Below are 22,792 nucleotides of genomic sequence, written 5' to 3'. Positions count from 1 at the left end.
GGGCACACCTATAATTCCAGTGACTCAGGACACTGAGGTAGGAGAATTTCAAGTTCAAGGCCAACCTCAGCAACTCAGTGAAATCTTGTCTCAAAATAAAAAGAAAAAAGAATTGGGGATATAGTTCAGAGATTAGATGTACCCCTAGTTCAATTTCCAGTATCAACTACAACCAAAAAGTTAAAAATAAATTGTGCTCTACTAGTGAGCTGGACCACTATCCCCAATTTTATGTTTTATGTTATATTACTTTTTGGTACCAGGGATTAAACCCAGTGGTATATAACCACTGAGAAACATCCCTAGCTCTTTTCATTTTGTACACCGAGAAGGGTCTAAGTTGTTTAGGGCCTCACTAAGCTGCTGAGGCTGGCTTTGAACTTTGATCCTCCTGCTTCAGCCTCCTGAGTCACTGGGATTATAGGTGTGCATCTCTGCACCCAGCCCCCTTTTTATTTTGTTAGACAGGGTCTTGCTAATTGCCCAGGCTGGCCTTGAACTTGCAATCTTCCTGCCTGAGCTTCCAAGTGGCTGGGACTATCTTGGTTAATCACCCCACCTTTAAGAACCCAAATTGAGCTGGGCACATTGATGCACACCTGGAATCCCAATGACTCAGGAGGCTAAAAACAGGAAGATCTGAAGTTCAAGGCAGCCTCAGCAACTTAGCAAATGTAATCTGTATCAAAAAATAAAAAGAACTGGGGATGTAGCTCAGTGGCAAAGTGCCCCTGGATTCAATCCCTAGAAATAAATAGATACAACAAACTGAAAAAAGTACTGCACTTTACTTCAAGAGCCACTTTCTCTACTGGCCAAAGTAACCTTTGCTTTGGTCAGTATTAGCCTTAATATTTTTCGTTGAGGTTATTTTTCTCTTTTTGATCATTCAGTGGTCTTAGCCCTCAGGAATGGTAGAAAGTCTAATTCAACTCTTATTGTCACAGGCTCATGATCTTACAGTAAATAATTCAGAACTGTATAAACAGATAGTTTATGCTTTCTACTTTTTTCTGATATATGGGCTACTATAACATAATTTGGTTTCATAATGAAGCTTGAGAATGTCATAAATACATTGTGAATCACAATTCCCATTTAATGCCAGATAGCGGGCATAGGATTTGGACCTCTGAAATTCAAAATTCTTAGTTTGGGAATTCTCAGTCTTGTCACTCTATCTTCCATACAAATTCAAAGAAACACAATCATGAAGTGGAGCCCAATCTCTCTCACCATTTCATTAGGAACATTAAATCACCACAGGAATCTGTCGCCCCAATGATCTTTTCTGGTTCCAGTCCTCTCTCAAAGCCCCGAGCAATATCATTGCTCTGCTATAAATAGAAGATAAAGAAAGGTTACTTACAGCTTGGAGAAAGAGTAAAAAAAAATTTCTGTTTCTCAGCACAACAAGCTCAATCTGGGTTAATATCATGTGATACCACTTCTGTCACTGATTCAAAAAAATTCTTAGGACTTAAGAAATATAATAACTAGGTTAAGTCGGTGACAACTATGATGCCAAGAGATTTTTTTTTTTCCTTTTGCAAGAAGATGCAATTGTCCTTCCTTGTATTCCCTTGAAAAGATTCAGAGTGACCCTTACAAGTCTTTAAGGTCCCATGAGATGTTCTGAAGTCACTATTTAGAAATTCCTCTAATCCTCCTACTCACTCTGAATCTCTCTAGTGTTCTAGGCAGCTGCCCCTGTCCTATAGTTTCTGAGATGACAAGCAAGTTCATGTTTACTCTACCTAAACTTTTTCTCACCTTAAAAACTTCAAATATACCATCTCTCTCAACTCTTTTTTTTTTTCTTTTTTAAGTTTTCGGCGGACACAACATCTTTGTTTGTATATGGTGCTGAGGATGAACCCGGGCCGCACACATGCCAGGCAAGCGCACTACCGTTTGAGCCACATCCCCAGCCCTTACCCTTAACACTGAACAATAATTTAAATTTTTCTTTTCACATAGTCATCTATGTTATGAAAGAACAGAGGTAAAAATGATACAAGGCTGATGACACAAAACAGTTTCAAAGATCACAAACTCTAATACCCACGCACTTGGTTGGAGAGAAGACCCTGGTCTGCCTATCCCCTCCAATGTGAATGAGCTGTTAGTGAAGGTAGAATTGGACTGTGATTATGAACTAACTAACTAGTTGATAAGTCACAAGAGAAGTGCTGAAACTTGGTTTAAATGTAATCATTATCTAGACAGGGTCTTATCCAGGTGGAGAGCAAGAAAATAAAATTTTATATAAAACATAATTTTTAAAAACTATATCATGGAAGATAATGCAAGCTTATCTAGTAGCAGCATACTAAAAAATTTAGGAAAACTATCCAAATGAATGAAATCCCTTGTGTCTAATTTTTATAAGATCTCTTTGATCTAAAATTCACCTTACTTTCCTCTAAGAGATGCAGGGTTCAGGTGGCCCCCAAAGATACAGAACCCACAATAGGAAAGAAATTCCAGGCATGGATCAAGGGGAAATACTGACTTTTAAAAACATAGCCTCTTTTGAGGGTGCTTAAGGGGAAGAGGTTCCCAGATGTGCACACAGCTGCTCACAGCTGGAAAGCTGGCGCATGGTCTGGGTAGTAAATCATAGTTGGCGGCTGAAAACAGTTTGCCACATAGGGAGGGAAGAGGGGATGGGGGTGGGAGAAAAGGAGCTGAGGCGAGGTAAATGCTAAAATCATCAGAGACAGTGATTTTAAATCAGGCATAATACCAACTAACCAATTTTTAATGCAATGGTGTTAAAAAAAAATGCAATCCTCCTCTGTTCCTCTATACTTTAAAACATACAATCACCTATCTTCCCAGCTGCCTACCTGATAGCCACCAGTACTGCTCAGAATGCTATCAAGGGCCTCGGGTGAACAGCACAGGTAGGGGTTGTTTTCAAGGTCGGCAGCCTCAGAATCAGGCTTAGGAATGAAACTCTGTACTGGCCAGTGGCGCTAAGCCAGATTACTCAGATTGCTCCTTTGCAAAAGGACAGAAACCCTAGACTGAGGACATACTCACTACCTGCCACAAATGCCTAACTAGAAGTTTTATACTATGTTATTTTTGCTCTCTTAATTTAGACAGAAACTGAATAAAATAGTAAAAGCCAGAATACAAAGGACTCATAAAAAAGAAGAGACTCAAGACCTCCCTCCTTAGAGAAGGGAAAGCATTCTCAAATCCTGTATCATTACAATATATCATAATAATATACAGACCTCACCAAAATAGGGCAGTTTTTAAAATAAGGTTGCAAAAAACAAAACAAAACAAACAAAACAATTATTTGGGGAAACAAATAAGGACATAGAAATTGTGAGTCCCCTTTCACTTGCAGCTTCCAATCTTTCATGCTCACTTCTTTTTAAGCTGTTTTTCCATATCTTGCCCTATGAAGACCAGGAATCACTTGTGTAAGATTTTCTAAACCATGATTCCTGGGTCCAAACCACAGAAATTCTCCTTGAACTAGTCTGGGGGTGCATCTTGGGCACTGGAGATTTTTTAAAGCAGCCCCCCAGGTGATTTTAATGTGCAGCCAGTGATAGGTATCCACGCAGAATAAAGATAAATAGAGGTGCTTGTGGCAGTGATGCTGGAAGACTCCGAAGTGGACTTATGCTTTTATTTTATTAAACTTTAAGTGTGTGATATATCCTTCACCACAAAAGGTTTGTAATCTTGAAATAAATGAAAGGAATAAAAGCTGGAGGGTGGTGTGTGTTTATGTGCACACATGCAGGTGAAAAAGGAGGTAATAACAGTGCTTATGCTAGTTACTTGAGAGCTAAAGAGCACAGATTAAAGCAACTGAATCAAACAAAAATTTCATAAATATACTTTCCAAATAAACAACAAAAAGATTCAAAAGGAAGATTAAAATTTCTTTTGTGAAGTATGAAACTATAATAGGATCAAGAGAAAACAGAAATGTCAGTTAATTGTATATTATGTGAATTTCATCTCAATTAAAAAAATAGAAAGGGTTGAAAACAAGTACTATCATTAAAACAAATAAAGGTCTTTTCCATTCTTAAAAAATTCATCAAAGATTCTCCCTCTCTAAAATAACTAAATCTTCTATTTACTGAGAAGGCAAACTAGTTAAATGTTTTACAGATTTAATTTTGCCACTTTAATACAAATCCATTGACCACAAATTACATTTCCCACTCAGCCAGAAGGGGGCGCTGCAGTTAACCAACAAACCTCCTGAAAGCTTTTGTTCTAGGTACATCCTTAGAACAGAAATACCTAAAATATGGCCCCCTATTTAGTTAAAAACAGTTTGTGAATGCTATGGTTTGCACACAAAGTGTTCCCCAAAGACTATGTGTCGAGGCTTGGTCCCCATGCAGCAATGTTAGGAGGTGGGGCTTTTGGGAGAATGAATCCACTGATAGCTGAACGGGATACTAGGGGGTGGTGGAATCTATAGGCAGGGGGGCATGCTTTTGAGGAAGTAGGTCACAGGGCATGCCCTTGTTGGTTCCTGGCCTCCCCTTCCCCTTTCTCCTCTGCTTCTAAGCTGCCATGAATTGAGCAGCTCTGCTTTGCCATTCCCTTTGGCCATGATGTCCAGCCTAGCCTCAGACTCAAAGCAATGGAGTCAACAACCATGAACTAAAAGCTCCAAAACAATGAGTCAAAACAAATCTTTCCTCTTCTAAGTTTTGTTTTTTTTTTCCCTTCATGTATTTGTCACAGCAACAAAAAGCTAACACAGTGGCACAGTGGGGAACAGGGAAAGGAAACTTACCTCTCTCTTTTTTTTGGATTTGATATCATCAGCACTGTTTGAAAAATTGGATTTCCTCTTGTTACTTTCTGACTTCTCCCTGGGTTTGTTATTCTCACCCTCCTTCATCTTCTTATACTTTTTCATAAACTCAGAAATTAGCTCAGGACAATCCAAATTTTTCTCTGGTTCCCAAGTATTGTGCTCCCTGGGCAACAAGATTGGAGAAAAGAGGAAAATGAGTGGACAAAAAAATCAGGCGTTTTTTTGTTGTTTTTTGAACCAGGGATTGAACTCACTGAGCCACATCCCCAGCTTAAAAAAAAAAAAAAAAAAAAAATATATATATATATATATATATATATATATATATATATATATATTAATATTTTTGAGATAGGGTCTTGCTACATTGTTGAGGTTGGTTTTAAATTTGCAATCCTCCTGTCTCAATCTCCCCAGCCACTGAGCTTACAGGTGTATGCCACCACACCCAGCATTTCATTCTTATTTACTAATTTTTGGCAGTACTGGGAAGTGAACCCAGGGATGCTCTACCACTGAGCTACATAGTTTCACATTTTTTAAATTATAAATTTTAAATCTATTTATTTTTGCAGTACTGGGATTAAACCCAGGAGCACCTTACCACTGAGCTACACCTCCAGCCTTTTATTTTATTTTGAGACAGGGTCTCCTTAAATTGCCCAGACTGGCCTTGAATTTGTAATCCTCCTGCCTCAGCCTCCTGGGTCACTGGGATTACAGGTGTACACCACCATGCCTGGCATCCATCTTAGATTTCTACTATGAAAAATGAAAAAACTATGCCCGTACAAAGACTTGAACACAATTATTTACAGCAGCATTTTAATAGCCAAAAATGAAAACAAACATCCTTCAACTGGACAAACTGATATATTCATACAAGATAATACTATTCAGCAACAAAAAGAAACAAATACTAACATATGCTACAACTTCAAAGAACCTAAAAACATTAAACTAAGTGAAAGAGATGGAAAGTAGATTAGTGGTTGCCTGAGGTTGAAGATGGGAGTTGGCATTAACTACAAATGGGTTGAATGGAATTCTGGGGGATGGAGGCATATAAATTCTGAAATTGGAGTGTAGTAATAGTAATAACGGCACCACTCTACAAATTTATGAGAAATTACTGAATTGTATAATTTCAGCGAGTGAATTTTATACTATGTAGATTACACTTCAGTAAAGCTGTTCAACAGTTCAAATTTAGGGCAGAAGGTTATAACTCAGTGGTAGAGTGCTTGCCTAGCATGTATGAGGCCCTGAGTTCAATTCCTTGTAGTACCATGTTAAAAATTCTTTTTGAGGGCTGGGGTTGTGGCTCAGAGGTAGAGAGCTCACCTAGCATGCATGAGGCACTGGGTTCAATCCTCAGCACCACATAAAGTAAAATAAAGACATTGTGTCCACCTATAACAAAAATATTTTTAAAAACTTTTTGAAACTTGAATTATGCCTTATTAAGCAAGAAATATGATTTAACAATATAATCAACCATTTGTACAACTCTTAAAAAAAAAAAGGGCAACCTAATAATCATTCACCTCCAGTTTTTAAAAAAATTTTTTTAGTTGTAGATGGACATGATACCTTTATTTATTTTTACGTGGTGCTGGGGATCAAACCCAGGGCTTCACACATGCAAGGCAAGCGCTCTACTACTAAGCCACAACCCCAGCCCCTCACCTCCAGTTTTCATTGTCCTAAATGTTACTCATATTTTGGGAAAAAGTTTAAGTATTGGAGGACTTAAATAGTTACATAGAAAAAGGCAATGAAGTTGGGTGTGGTGCTGCATGGCTAGAATCCCAGCATCTCAGGAGGCCGAGGCAGGAAGATTACAAATTCAAGGCCAGCCTCAGCGACTTAGTGAGGCCCTAAGCAACTCAGTGAAACCCTGTCTCAAAAAAAAAAAAAAAGCTAAGGACTTAGCTCACCACTAAAGCGCCCCTGGATTCAGTCCCTAGTACCAAAAAAAGAAAAAAAAGGGCAATACAGTACTATACTAAATCACCACAATAAAGACAAAGAAGTAGGATTTGGATTATATTAATTCAAATGGACAAGTCTACTGTCACTAGTCATTCAAAAATATTTTCATATTCTCAACAACAAAAAAATCATTCACACAACTCTTCTCCCAAACCCAGAAACCATATAGTTTATTATTCCAGAGGAAATTAAGGCACCAAAATCAAAAGTCACACCAACACTAACACAAGAAGTAGACTTGGGGGTGGGAAAGAGTCTGCCGATAGCAAAAAAGCCTGACCTATGATGGGATTATCTCTTTCTTACCATTTTGGCACTGCTGCTTCTATTTTAACAATTTTCACCCAAAAGAAAGCACAATATAATTTACAAAGGATTTTAGAACCAAAGAAATCTTTTTAAAAAAAATATTTATTTTTTAGTTGCACACAATACCTTTATTTTGTTTATTTTTTTTTTTATGTGGTTCTGAGGATTGAACCCAGGTCCTCTGAGTGCTCTACCACTGAGCCACAACCTCAGCGCCCCGCCCCCCCACCCCAGCAAAAAATCTTGATACTGGATTTTTGTTCCACTATCATAGGTTATGTGATCTTTAGGAAACAGCTTCACTAATTTCCTCGTCTGGAAACTGAACATACCTCTAAAGGCTTGTGTGTGTGTGTGTGTGTGTTTGTTTTACTATGAGTTGACCCCAAGGGCAACCTACCACTGAGCTACATCCCCAACTTTTTATTTTTTAAGACACGGTTATCATGAAGTTGCCAAAGCTGGCCTCAAAATTGTGATCTTCTTGCCTCAGCCTCCTAAATCCTGGGATTACAGGTGTGCACCACCATGCCCAGTTCTTCTAAAGGTTTTTATGAGAATTAAATAGAACAGAGGAAGTAGAATCTGATCACTGCTTAGCACATACACTAGTTCCCCCTTAACTATGGTTTCATTTTCTGCAATTTTTTTAAATATTTATTTTTTAGCTTTAGGTGGACAGAATATCTTTTTATTTTATTTTTATGTGGTGCTGAGGATCAAACCCAGTGCCTCACGCATGCCAGGCAAGCGCCCTACTACTTGAGCCATATCCCTAGCCCCTCATTTTCTGCAATTTAATTTACCTGTGGTTGACTGCAATACAAAAGTATTAACTGGAAAATTCCATGAAATAAACAATTAATACACTTTAAATGGCATGCTGTTTTGAGCAACATGATGAAATGTTGCACTATCTCACTCTGTTCTGTGAATGTCAATCATCCTTTGACCAAAGTATCCACACACTATCTGCCCAATAGTCACTTAGTAGTTATCTCCACTATCAGACTATCATGGTACTTGTAGTACTTATGTTCAAATAACCATATGCAGTAGCCTAACACTATATTAGAATGCCTACGTTACTCACCTGACTTCATCGTATCACAAGCACTATATCATCTCATGTCATCATAAGAAGGGTAAGTACAATAAATATTTGGGGGAAATCCACATTCACATAACTTTTATTGCTGTATGTTGCTACAACTATTCTATTTTATCATTAATTAGCTGTTAATCTCTCTCTCTCTCTCTCTTTTTTTTTAGTACCAGGGATCAAACTCAGAGTCCACTCAACCGCTGAGCCATATCCCCAGCCCTATTTTGTATTTTATTTAGAGACAAGGTCTCACTGACTTGCTTAGTGCATCGCTATTGTTGAGGCTGGCTTTGAACTCATGATCCTCCTGCCTCATTCTCCCAAACCACTGGGATTATAGGCATGTGCCACCCCACCCGGCATTAGTTGAAATCTCTTACTGTGCCTAACTTAAAAATTAAATTTTGTCATAGATATATAAGAAAAAAACATATAGTGCATTTATATACAATTCAATATTGTCCACAGTTTCAGCATCCACAGAGGATATCCACTAGCACTCAGGCAGGTACTTTTGTTGTCAAACGCTGGGGTAAAGGGCCAAATTTGTTCCAGTCATTTATGAGTCCCAGGTATTGATGACAAAGTAAGGATTAGTGCTTAACCTGTCTATCCCAAACTTCATCTTCTTCCTTTTTATCTATGGTGAGACACCAGTAGCTCAAAAGAGATAGTTTTAAGTACCTTAGTACTTCTAGTTATGATTTGATGGGCCTAAAGAACTCCCTCAAAATCTTTTGTTATTATTTTAATTCCTACCTCACGGTGCACTCAGTCTCCCCTAAACTCAGTGGTTCTTATCTAGTGGAAGTTGTATTACTACCACTCTTTAAAAATATGGAAAGCATCTTCAGATTGGTGTACTACCCACGTATAGCACTCTGGGTGCTAGAGATGCTAGGTATCCTACAATGCTTGAATTATCTCTTATTTTGAGACAGGGTCTTACTACATTGCCAGGATGGCCTTGAACTTGTGATCCTTCTGCCTCAGTTTCTTAATAAGTTGCTGGGACTAGAGGCATGTGCTACCACACCTGGGCTATGTTTGAAATTTCTGCAAATAAAATGTTGACCTCAAATAAGTCTTTCAATAAGATGTATAATTCATCTTGATACACTTTTAAGATCCGATTCAGGCTAGATGACTTACTTCTTTCTTTGCTATAATGTACATATTTGTATCTTAGTTGTATCCCAAATACTGCTACTACCAACAGTTTATACTTACACTAAACTTATGTTTCAGACTCTATACATCTACCCAACAACTCTCAAGTACTTTTTCTTATCCAAATTTTATTGAAGAGAAATAAGGAAATTAGCCAAGATCATCTAGCTTGCATCTTAAGTGGTGAAACAAGAATATGGAAACTTTGTTTCCCAAGGCCTATGCTCCTTAACCAATCCATTATCCTGCCCCTCAAAAACTGTATCAAAACATCAGCTCCAGGCTGGGGTTGTGGCTCTCCTAGCATGTGTGAGGCCCTGATGCTACATAAAAATAAATAAATAAAATAAAGGTTTGTGTCCAACTACAACTAAAAAAAATTTAAAAAGAAAAAAAATCAGTTCCATGAGAAGGGAGACTACTTAGTGACTTCTGTACCTTCTGATTCTTCAGAGAGGTAAAAAAAAAAGGTGGGGGGAAAAAGACAATGACCGTGGTGGCTCATGGGTGAGTAAACCAATGGTCTCTACCTCTAGAGAGTCCTAAAGCCTGAAAAAAAGCACTTACTCAGAAAAGCCTTTCCACTTCAGCAGATACTCCACTTGCCCCTTAACCACACGCCTGTCTAACACCTTCTCCACAACATATTCCTCCTCATCCTCTGAAGAAGAACTGTCAGCTGTCCTCTTGGTTTTCTTTCCCATGTCGCACACTATTCCACCTGAAGGACTAAGGCCACGGGTTCCTGCAAAGGGGAAAGACGAAATGGTTACAACCTTTGTGAGGATTAAAAACTTTGTCTCTTATCAATGTGACGAATCGGAGAGAACAAAGTTTCTGATCATTCTATGTAGACAGCTTAAGAACTTAATTTAAACAAAAAGAATTTAATTAAAAAATGGATCAATTCCTCAATCCCCCAGCTACAATTTTCTCTTTGTCGAAAGAGATGAAAATTATCAGATGGCAGTTATCTAACTCCTGGTTACTTTTGTAACTGTTTTTAAGCCTGGAATTCAAAGAGAAAATGTGGAAAACCTTTGGTTAAATGAACCAAGACAGAATGAAAACATTTCCCTACAAGGTGAATAGAGTCTTTATAAAAATGAAAAAAGAAGCCACCAATATGTAACTTTTCTCTAATCTGAGCATCTTGACCAGTCTCTTAGCACAAAAACAGCCTTGCTTAGGCATCTTTCACCACATTTTCAGTGACTCGGTACATTTCCTTGAAACAAATTGAGCTTGTCCCTCCAGAGCATCCATCAGCTCACAAGAGCAAGGCTGACATCTCAAACACACTAAGCCTCCTTTTTTAGCATGCTCATTTGGGGATGGGAGGGAAGAAGAAAAACTTTTTAGTCCTAAAATTCAAAATTAGTCACTGGATTATTCAGTAATTCCCATGGCTCAACTAACCTAAATAGTTAAGGAGGTCCCTCTCCTCTTAACTGAAGTTGACTCTGGGCCAAAGGAAGAGGAGGAAAAAGAAGTCTGGCCCCAGACTCAGCATCAACATTAAGCCTCCTCAAAACACAGAGGAGCCATTCATAGGCCCAAGGAAAGCTGAAGCAAGGCAAAACTAATGGAAATTGAGTTAAGCCCAGAAATATGCACAACAGGGGGTGCTCCATAAAGACTCTAATTTTTTAAAATCCAACACTGTTGTTACCATAACCATATTTAAGAATTCTTCCTTAACCATGTTAAATGGTGCCTACAGTCTGGATTATAGAGTACCAGGGATTGTTTTCTTAGCTGAACTTCATTTTTATTTTGCTGTTATCTTTAAAGATGTTTTTCAGCACTCCTAAACATTACCATGTTAACCAGGAAACCACTCCCAGGAATAAGGACCACTAATGTCAGAATTATGTTCATGTCAAGTAAACATAAAAAGTTACATCAATTCACTTCAAATTAGATTTTAAGAAATTATTGCAATATTATTGGAAACCACATTCTAGAACTTACTGCAATAGGTATACACATCCTAAAAACTGCCTGTACCCATAACTGCCCTATAATAAAACTAAGTTTTCATTAAAATACTTTATCTGGAAAAGAGTATGGGAGAATGTTAAATAGGTGTTTTAAAAATATATCTTTCCATGAATTTAGAAGAGACTCCTAAGCTGCAAGAAAATATATCTGATTTTGGTTTATTTAAATAAAAACAGCCTCCGACCTCACCAGAGACAGGAAATGTCATATTCCAGGGAGAGTCCCCACCCCCACCCCCACTCACCTTGGAATTTCCGGGAGCTGAGCAGTTTAGGTCAGAGCGCTGGGGTAAAAACCAGCCCCATGTTAGATGCATGCAGTTAAGCATTGTGGCTATGGCCTCCCCTGCCTCAGCAGGAAAAACAAGGATTTACATATGTGTTCTTCAGTTTGAGGGAGGGAAAAGGAAAATTTCCCTTTATCCCTTCATGAAGCCCCCAAAGTAGAAAATGAATGGGGGTTCCCTCCTTTACCTACCGGATCGCCCCAGTTCTTTCTTTCCCTCTGGGCTAACAGGAGGGGCCTCCCCTCCTAGGTCTGGGGCTTGGCGGGCTGGCAGCGCCCCCGCCCCCACCCAGCTGCCTGGGCGCCACTGCGCAGCTGTCCCAGTCCGTTGCCATGGCAACTGGCAGCCTTACTAGACTGAGGGGGAGAGGCAAATGGAAAAGTTAAAAGGCTTAACTTTCCTTTTCAGTGATGACTGGGTGGAGAAGTTGGACGGTACCTCCTTTGGCCTCAAGGCAAGGCATTCAGAAACCAAGGGAATTAGTCCTTGGGTTTTAATTTCAAAACTTATGCTTATTATTCTAAAAGCACTGTGAATTAATCAATAGCAATTTAAGATCATCTAATAAGATTATAGCTCACTGAAAGGAGGAATGGAAAGGCCAGGTCCTTCTACAACAAGATCTGTACCCTAACCCACCAGAAGCACTTTAGACAAGGCCTTTTTCACCATCTGTATGGTACTGTTAATGGGCTAGGGTTGTAGCTCAATGGTAAAGTGTTTGCCTGGCATATGTGAGGCCCTATGTTTGAGCACCACACTGGAGGGGGAAAAAAAAAACACCTCCCTGTGTATAGTACAATTATTAAAATTGTTTGGGAGGTAATCAGAGGAAAGAGGGGGAGGGGAAGCATTTCAAAGATACCATATAAGGGCTGGAGACATAGCTCAGATGGGAGATTAATTGCCTCAAATGCACAAGACCCTGGCTGGGTTCAATCCCCAGCACCACCAAAAAAAAGATACCATATGAGCTTCCTTCTTGGGAGGAACACTAGACACAGAACTAGAATCCAAAGGCTTGAAATACTGACCAAAAAAACCTTACAACTGAAATTATAGCTAGGGAAAAAATTAATCCCTAATACAGCAGTTACATAAAGGAAGGGAGAGTAGGTTAGCCAAAACCACGGCTGTTGAACTATTTATTCTCACTTGATTTTTTGTTTTAGTACTGAAGATTAAACCCAAGGGTGCTTTACCACTGAGTTACATCCCCAGTCCTTCTGCTTTGTTTTGTGACAGGGTCTCCCTCAATTGTTGAGGCAGGCCTTTAAGTTAGAATCCTCCAACCTCCTTGCTTCTTTATCTTTCTTTCTGTGTGTGTGTGTGTGTGTGTGTGTGTGGTGCTGAGGATTGAACCCATTGAACCCACAGCCTTGTGCATGTGAGACAACAAGCGCTCCACCAACTGAGCTGTATCCCCAGCCCTCTCACTCTTTTTTTTTTTTTTTTTGGTACCAGGGATTGAACCCAGGGGTGCTTAACCACTGAGCCACATCACTAGCCCTTTTCTTTTTTTTTTTATTTTGAGACAGGGACTCACTACCTCATTTAGCTGAGGTTGGCTCTGAACTGGCAATCCAATTCTCCTCCCTAGGCCTCAAGAGCTGCTGGGATTACAGACCTGCATCACCATGTCCTGGTCATTCTTGCAATGTTGTTATGAAATGGATCTTTTAGTAATTATTATCCATCTGATAAACATTATTAATACATCATTCCCTATGTCAACAATCCCTAATACTTGAGAAAAGGAGAACTGGGATGAAGAAAAGAGACTAAATGCCATAAATTTTGCTTTTAATTATCTTATTTTTTTAAAATATATTTTTTAAAGTTGTTGATAGACCTTTATTTTATTTATTTATATGGTGCTGAGAATGGAATCCAGTGTCTCACACATGCCAGGCAAGTGTGCTACCGCTGAGCCCCAGCGCCAGCCCTTAAACAAACATTTTAGAGCTCCCAAATCCTACTCTGCTTTACATACAGGAACTTTATCTTATTTTACCTTTTATAGTGTTAAGGTCTGGTGCATTCTAAACACACTCTACCACTGAGCTACAACAGCAGTCCTATGTGGGAACTTTGTTTTTTATGATACTGGGGATTAAATCCAGAGGCATGCTACCACTAAACTACATCCCTAGCCCCTTTAGTTTTTTAAATATTTTTCAAAATTTTGAGACAAGATATGAGTAAATTGCAAAGGTGGGCCCTGAACTTGCCATTCTCCTGCCTCAGTCTCCAAAATAGCTGGGGTTAAAGATGCGCACCACCATTCCCAGCTCTTATGTGGGAACTTCACAGCCAGAGACTGCTGCCATGGGATAGAAGGAAAAGGAACAATCAAAAGCAAAGAATCTGTTGGGCTGGGTAGCACAAGCCTGCAATTCCAGCAGCAGGAGGCTGAGGCGGAATGATTGTCAGTTTGAGGCAGCTTCAGGAACTTTGTGAGACCGTCTCAAATAAGAAAATTAAAAAGGGCTGGGGATGTAGCTCAGTGTGTGAGACCCCTTGGTATTAAAATAAAAGAATCTGACTGAATAATAGCAGACAAATAAAGGTGATTATTTGGTTGTCAGACAGAAAACAGCTATTACAGGTCAGAAAAGTCAAAATTTTTAATTATAGGGGATTTCCTCAAAATTGAAAGGATCCATCAGGAAACCTCTGAGTAAAAATTGCCCTTTTCAACTCTTCTTACTTTTCTTAACTAAGGAATCTAAAAACAATGCCATAGAAATTAAAATAGTGTCCTGATTTTTCATTAATTTGCCATGTGTGATCATGAATAAATAAATTTTAGATCTAACCCTAGTATCATTAAAACAGGCCAAATAAATCCCCACTTCCTACCTCCTAGGGAAAGGGTGAGTTTATGTTGAAATCAAAGAGCTATTATGTCCTCCAAAAAGAACCTTTTGTAAAAATAAGTTAGGGTCCAATACAACAGCAGAAGGAAATATGTGACCTTCCAAATTCCTAAGCCCATAAACCACACCACATGCAGTAACTCCTGCGGTTCAACATGTTAGCAGACAGTAAGAAAAGCGAGGAACAGTACCTCTGTAAAGGCACTGGAAAAGTAATAAAACTTCAGAGAAGAATAGGTATGTTCTCTCAAGGGTCAAGTACTCATTCCTACATCTTAAAACTCACAAAATGTGGGAGATAGCAGAATGAAAAGACAGTAATTCTGTGAAGGAATAAAAGACAGGAAAAACATATTTTGGTGAAACCTTTCAGAAAAAGAAAAGAATTCATGCTGGGGATATAGCTCTACTGCAGAGTGCATACTTAGCATCACGAGACCAGTGTCTGATCACAAAAAAAGAGTGAATTCAACGAATAACCATACTAAATATTCTAGTGTCCACTCTTCCCCCTAAAACATCCTGAAATTAAGGTTCAGGTCTATTCTCTTCTTCTCATTCTTAAGAACTCCCTAAAGGACACACGGGCTGAGGTCCCTTTCTCTTTTGGGTTTTCTAACAGCTGACAAATAGAATTGGGCCTGATGCCAGGAGTCAGAGTCCAACCATAATATTCTTTAAAGAATGGCATGCAATTGTCTTGTAAATCTCCTGGACAGTCACAGATCAGAAGCTGGCAAGGATGACGACATAGTTCTGATGGAATGTGTCTTATCTTAACCTTGAAGTTACAGATCTGCTCAGGAGCAGCAGTAAAAAATGAGAAATGCACTCAGACATTGGAGGGGACATAATTCTCTTTTAGACAGTGCGACCCAATGTATTAGGGTCAAATGAAACACAAAGCCAGACAGACAATTTAAGGGCTAGAGCCTGGACCAGATAAAGCATCAAGACTGGTGGTTCACGCTGAGCTTGGGAGAAGGGAGCTTTCTGGTATGAGAAATGAGAATCGGTTGGCAGGATGATGAAGTGATTAAGGTAGAATTCTGATACTACCACAGAGGAGGAGAAGACGAGCCTCTGCAACCTTATCCTTGTGGAAATCTTCACAGGAAGGGGTGAGCAGCTTCTCAAGTTTCTAGAGAGTCTTTCAACCAAGACAGCTCCCAACCCTTTCTTGAACACGGATAAAGGATAAAATTCTCTGGTAAAAGGATTAACCACTATAGATAGACTGTACCAGCTACAGCATTAGGACACAGAAAAAGAGCAGCCTCAGCAATCTTTCCTATCAACAATGCAAGGCAAATTCACCTTACAGGCCTCTGAATGCTAGTGGAGAACACCTAAACCAGGGATCCGGACAGAAGGAGGTCCTGGAAGATCATCAAAGAACTTTGTAGTTATGCAGAGTCAGAGCCCACATTCCAAGTCACTGCCAGGGAACTCTTAAAAGTTGAATCTTCCACCAAAAAAAAAAGGGGGGATGGGAAAGTAAGAAGATAAAGCAGACAGGAAGAAAAAAAATAATTCCATATATTATGCAGTTAAAGAAAAACATTTAAAAACTGTCAGTCCCTAGCAATTACATAGCCAGCATTACAACAAAGCTGGGAATTCCAAAACAACAGATATAAAGGCTAGCCGCTGGCACCAACCAATCAATCAGAAAATCATAAAACCACCCATCATAAGGTTCCCAGTATCAGTTTGCTGTGGTCCCTCTATAACTTTTTATCTATCTATCTATCTATCTATCTATCTATCTTTTTGGTAGTGGGGATTGAACCCAGGGACACTTAACCACTGAGCCACATCCCCAGCCCTTTTTTGTATTTTATTTAGAGACAGGGTCTCACTGAGTTGCTGAGACTGGTTTGAACTTTTGATTCTCTTGCCTCTGCCTACACCAAGTCTCTGGGATTACAGGCGGAAGACCCACTATAATTTCTTTACAATGCCAGGTGCTTCATGACTTTTCTTAGATCTTGGTGTAGCACATTTTATTTCCATCACCACTATGAGGAAAAAAGTACAAATAAGAGAATTCTGGTATCTTTCTCTAAGCATTCTTTTTATTGTTTAGAAAGAATAAAAATCAATGAATAAGCGGCTTCACTGAACTAGATTCTGAAGTATTTAGAGGTAGTAATCAGAACAAAAGTCAAGATGCATAATAAGTGAGCTCTCTTCACTTTAGAGCTTCAATATAAATTATATTACACCCACTAAGTGGGCAAAATCCTCCAGAAAGTCATGGTAAAAGAACAAGGGGGGCTTGGGATATATAGCTCAGTTGGTAGAGTGCTTGCCTTGCATGCACAAGGCCCTGGGTTCAATCCCCAGCGCGCGCGCACATACACACACACACACAAAAAAAAAAAACAAGGAAGGCAGAGGGCATATGCAAAGTTCCCTATCACCTGGATACCTGGATTAATTAATTACTGATGAGTGGCTTCAGTAGGCCCAGATTTGATAAATTCCCATTTCTCCCCTAAAGCCCTTGGGGAAAGACAGTAGTTTAGGGAAAGATTAAATTGTCAGGCATAGCACTGTCTTCTAAGTGTCCTCTATATAGTCTTATTCAGCAAATAAAACGGATGAAAACAAACCAAATTTACAGAACCATATTAATCTGCTCTATGTTCTTTGCTCTTTGTGGATATTGAAAGTACCAATGGTCTTAGGTATGTAACCCATACAGCATAAAACTAAAATACCCTCTATAAAGATGTTTTCTTGTACTGGATTTATGATTTCCAAAGTATTAGCCATGTGGCACTTCAACAAAAAACACAGCATAGAGATGCACATTATAGCTGTCCTGGCTGTCTCGGATTTTGTTAAATGGGCTGATAACTATCACTCCACCTCCACCAAAAGCCCATGAGCACCCAATTCAAGAGGAGTTAAAAGCTTTTTAAATGTCTATTTAAGAGACTGGATTAGGAAAGAGTTCAGGAGGAAGATTAACTGTGGTCATTAACACCCCTATCATTAACAAGCCACATACAGACAACACAAACTTTATTAATAGAGAGGAGTATCTAGAGAGGAAATGCTCTCCCTTTGGCTAGCAAAACTCCAGTTCATGACCCTTGAAAAATCAAGCAAACAGGGCAAAGTGGCTGTACCTCAGAGGTAGAGCACATACTTAACATGTGATGTCAAGGTTCTGGGTTCCATTCCCACGACCAAAAAAAAATCAGGGACTAATAAGGCACTGCTTCAACCAGCTACTATGAGGCAATGTATGCTATATGTTGATTATCCAGGCCTCCTAAAACTATGAGCAAGAGAGTAAAGACCTTTGTTCTTTTAGATTAAAACATACACTGTGGACTACCATTATTTTATAAATCAATGTGCACTCTAGAACTCAAATCTTAAAACACTGCTTTAAATTGTCAGTCTCGCATATTGTTGTATTTAGCAACAATAAACAAATCTGTATTATCTCAATAATTTTATGAATTTTTCTTTTCCTTTCATTAAAATCTATTCAATTTCTTCTCCCAAGCGTCGGTCTTGAAATTTAGTTAGGGCACACCTAAATCCAACCATTGGGCAAAAGGTTAGATATCCAGCCGTTCCAAGATTTATGAGAAAGTAGAACTTGGCACCATTATGGGAAAATGTCTTCCAGATGGTGCTTTCCAACAACTATCTCTGGAACATACTAAACTCATCTCAAGGCACCCCATTCTTAGATGGGTGTTAATCTCACACCCGTTCCTCTCTTAATTAAACGTGATAAAGCATGAACTTAAAAACCTTGTCACCTTTCACAAAGAACATGGCAATTTCACCATAAATAAATCTTAAGAAAACTGGGTAATAGCAATGTTCAGCAGATTACCATGAATCACAGATTTATACATACCACTTTGGCAGATCATGCTCACAAAATATGGAAGGGTTAAAATACTTACCCCAAAATAAAATTATAATTATAAAGCATTTTTCCAACATCAGCCATAAAATTAAAACTCACTCCTTACCCTGGTATTAGCTTGCAGTTTTTGGACATCAGCAGTTTAAGGATTACAAAGACCCCTTCAGGTCCTGTCAACATATCATTTATTTTAAGGAAGAACCTACATTAAGACAATTTTGCTTCTCAGTAGTCTTCTTAGTTTAGTGAAGACATTAAAGAGACATAAAAACTAATTTTCATAACCATAAACTAAAATCTCTCTAATTTCACTGTTGAGAAAATATTAGAATTTAAACCAATGTTAACAATACTAAAATCTGATTACTACTGCTGACAAAATTTTTTTATATAATTGGAATAAAAAATATCTCAAGACTATAAAACTTCTGGGAATAAAAGAGCATTCCTTCAACATATGGCATGATTTTGTGCTTTGCCATCACCTTGGTGTATCTGCAATATGAATTATACTGAAGTTCATAGCCTACAATTTAGATAAATAAAATCAAGCCAGTATTGAATTTTTCCCATCCCATACAAGGGTATCCTTGGCAGCTCCTGGGCCATCTATTATGATCCCAACCAATTTCACTCTGTGGCAATTTAAAAGCTGTAAAAAAAAATACATAATGGGTGATGACAGGAGAAACAAACCCACACCAGAAGTTATTGAACCTTGCAGGTCTTTGCAAGTGTCTCTATTGACATTTAAGTGTGAGTTACTATGCCACAATATCATAAAAGTGTGCTCTACACTTCAGATATATTGATAGTTAAATGCAAAGAAAGGCCACCATCAGATAAATGGCTAAAGGGATGGCCAATCTCAGACCACCCAGCTCTTCAACTGTTTTGACATGTTACTTAAGCCAAGTAAGATTTTTCTTTTTGTACAGTTTCCAACTACTTTCCCAATTCAAATCCTTTGCCAAAGGGATGATTAATGTAGTCATTCTGTTCCTTGCTCTAAAATTGTTTGGTTGGTTATGGGACATTTATTGAGGGTCTAACAACTGCAGTCTACTCCAGTCTTCAACTTAAGGGGATTTTAAGTTTCTCCCTTAGTTAAACCAGTGCTTGTTAGCACCTTAAAAGGTTGTTACAAAAAAGCAACTTAATGTGCAACTTTTTAACAGTTCTATTCAGAATCTGGAATAAGTAGATATGCCAGATCACTAAATATTGAATTGGAAAGTTCACTTAACATTAAGGATGTTAGCCATATGCCCTACATATTTCATAGGTCTGTTGTGGGAAAAAGAACAAAATATTTCAGGTTTGGAGTTTTCTTTGTGGGATATTTTTAACCTCAATTCCTTAACAGATATAGGGCCAATAAAGTTCTGTACTGAAGTGAGCTTTGATAGTTTGTTTTTCCAGGAAGCAATTAATTTCACTAAGACATGGAATATAGTACCACAGTTTCTCATACTATTGAGCTATAGCCCCAGCCCTTTCTATTTATTTGAGACAGGGTGTTGCCCATGCTGGCTTTGAACTTGTGATCTTCCCAGCCTCCCCAACTGCTGGGATTACAGGTATGTATCACTGCACTTGGCTTATTACCTTTTTTATCTGTAGGATCAGGGATTCCAGTATAGCTAGCTCAGTGATAAAGATCTTGCCTGGGCTCAATCCCCAGTAACATACACACACAAAAAAAAGTCTGTGGGATCAATAGTAATATCCATCCTCTTTTTCCAAATATTTGTGTCTTTTTGACAGAATCTTGTTAAATGGCCTTTAACTAGTGATCCTCTTGCTTTGGCCTCCCAAGTAAACTGGGATTACAGGCAATGTGCCAAAATGCCTGGCTAGTCATCTGTCCATCTTTCCTGATTTATCTCAAAGAATTAAGTTTCTGATCTTCTCAAAGAACTTCCAGTTCATTATTTTCTTATTTTTAAAAAATATTTCAAGCCGGGTGTGGTGGTGCACACCTTGTAATCCCAGTGACTTCGGAAGCTGAGGCAGGAGGATCAAGACTTCAAAGACAGCCTCCAGCAACTTAGTGAGGCACTGAACAACTCAGTGAGACCCTGTCTATAAATATAAATAACTTTTTAAAAAAGGACTGGGGATGTGATTCAGGGGTTAAGTGCCACTGGATTCAATCCCTGGTACCAAAATAAAATAAAATAAATTTATTACTACTTTTATCTTTACTATTTTTCTTCTGCCTACTTTGGATGAATTTTGGTTGGTTTGTTTAACATAACAGCCTGTGTTGCACAGGCTGGCCATGAACTCCTAGATTCCTAGACTTCTAGAGATCCTCCTGGTCTAGTGCAGTGGCACAGGCTTGTAATTCCAGTGACACCGGAGGCTGAGGCAAGAGGATCCCAAGTTCACAGCCAGCCTCAGCAATTTGGCAAGACACAAAGAAACTCAGTGAGACCCTGTCTCTAAATAAAACAAAAAAGGGATGGGGATGGGGTTCAATGGCTACATGAACCTGAGGTCAAACCCTGGTACCAAAATGAAAAAAGAGATAGAAGGGCTGGGATTATGGCTCAGTGGCAGAGCACTCGCCTAGCACGGGTGGGACCTGGATTTGACTGTCAGCACCACATAAAAATAAAGGCATTGGGGCTGGGGATGTGGCTCAAGCAGTAAGGACTCGCCTGGCATGCATGGGGTGCTGAGTTCGATCCTCAGCACCACATAAAATAAAGATGTTGTGTCCACCTAAAAACTAAAAAATAAATATTAAAAAAATTATCTCTTTAAAATAAATAAAGGCATTGTGTTGTGTCCATCTACACCTAAAAAATAAATATTAAAAAAAAAAAGAGAGATCGATCCTCCTGCCTCAGTTTTCCAAGTGGCTGGGACTACAGGCTGTGAAGATACTTGGGATTTTATTCCTCTTTTTCTAGGGCTTTAAGGTGGAAACCAAGTCGCTGACTTTAGATTCACTTTTGTAGTTAAGTTTCCCCCTAAGCACTGCACTATCTGTATTTCATGTTTGGATATGTCATGCTCTCACTTTCATTCAGTTCAAAATATTTTCTAATTTTCTTTGTGATTGCATATTTGTGTTGCAAGAGATCAAACCCAAGACCATGTACATGCTAAGCTCACATTTTACCACTGAGCTACATCCCCAATCCATGAGTTCCTCTTTAATTCATGGACTACTTAGAAGTGTTTATAGTTCAAAATATTTGGGGACTTTCCAGATATCTTTGTTACTGACTTCAAACTTAATCACACTGTAATTAAAAAAGAAAAAAAAGTGACACAGCTAGGGATGTAGCTCAGTGATAAGATTTCTTGCCTCAAATGTATGCAGGTTTGATACCCAGTACTGCAAAAACAAAATATAGTGTACACAACTGAATCTTTTGAATATGAGACTTGTATTATGACCAGAGGATGGTCTGTTTAGGTTAAGTGTTCTATGTATACTTGAAAAGTACTCTGCTGTCGTGTGAACTATTCTACAAACATCAATTATATGAAGTCTTCTATTTCCCTATTGATCTTTCTACTTGACTTATCAATCAGCAAGGTATTAAAATTTCCAAATATAATTAGATTTCTATTATCTCATTTTTCCTTTATGTATTACGAAGCTTTTATTATTAGCTGTATAAACACAGGATTGTTACATCCTCTTGATGAACTGATTCCTTTATTACCTAACCTGCTGCTATTTGCCCTATGCCATAGATCTTTTATTAAAAAAAAGAATAAGAGAGGCTAGGGTTGTGGCTCAGTGGTAGAGTACTCGCCTAGCATGCATGAGGCACTGGGTTCAATCCTCAGCACCACATATAAATAAATAAAATAAAATAAAGGTCTATCAACAACTTAAAAAAATTTGGAAAATATATAGGACATATAAGGTAAAATGTTTAATAGTGGAAGTTAAAAACAACTTTAATAACTTTTCTGAATTATCTGTAAGTTTTATCTATGCTTGTCTCCAGCTACTCATATAAATGAAGTTTGCCTATGTTTTATCAGATCTTTTGAGATAATTTATTGTTGTAAAATACTGAACAAATTAGCAATATATTACCCTCTACAACTCCCTGTGAGGTGAGTCTTACTGATTTAGGGACAAAAAACAAGGCACATGGAGTTCAAGGATTTGCCTCCAAAACTAAACTTCAAGATTTCCCAGCCTGTTAGTTGACCTCTTTAGCACAGGGCGTTTTATTCCGACATAATTATGTCCGCTGGCTCAGATTGAACTTGCTTTATTTTCTAAGAAACAGATTATGATCAGAGAAATACTTGAATTCAATTTGGTTCCTCCACTCCATGGAAGAAATAATGT

At 38.5% G+C, this 22,792-nt stretch overlaps 1 protein-coding gene across 4 annotated transcripts in view; it reads right to left on the bottom strand.

Annotated features, from left to right (window-relative positions):
- The window catches only part of Cbx5 (chromobox 5), a 39,037-nt gene that overhangs the window by 9,291 nt on the left and 6,954 nt on the right, over positions 1 to 22,792 (bottom strand). For 2 of the 4 annotated variants that reach the window (XM_071609796.1, XM_027950068.2), the window contains exons 2-4: positions 9,960 to 10,137; positions 4,790 to 4,976; positions 1,237 to 1,337 (exon numbers count right to left, since the gene is read on the bottom strand). In XM_071609796.1, coding sequence (XP_071465897.1) covers positions 1,237 to 1,337; positions 4,790 to 4,976; positions 9,960 to 10,096 — 425 coding nt within the window. In that variant the 5' untranslated portion in view covers positions 10,097 to 10,137. Of the gene's footprint in view, positions 1 to 1,236; positions 1,338 to 4,789; positions 4,977 to 9,959; positions 10,138 to 11,873; positions 11,955 to 22,792 lie in introns of those variants that run through there. The other 2 variants (XM_071609797.1, XM_071609798.1) reach the window with 2 other exon arrangements.

Source organism: Marmota flaviventris, chromosome 3 (genome assembly GCF_047511675.1).
Source record: "Marmota flaviventris isolate mMarFla1 chromosome 3, mMarFla1.hap1, whole genome shotgun sequence".
Lineage (NCBI taxonomy): Eukaryota > Metazoa > Chordata > Mammalia > Rodentia > Sciuridae > Marmota > Marmota flaviventris.
Note: the sequence above shows the minus strand (reverse complement) of the source record. Positions and strands in the feature narration are given on the sequence as shown.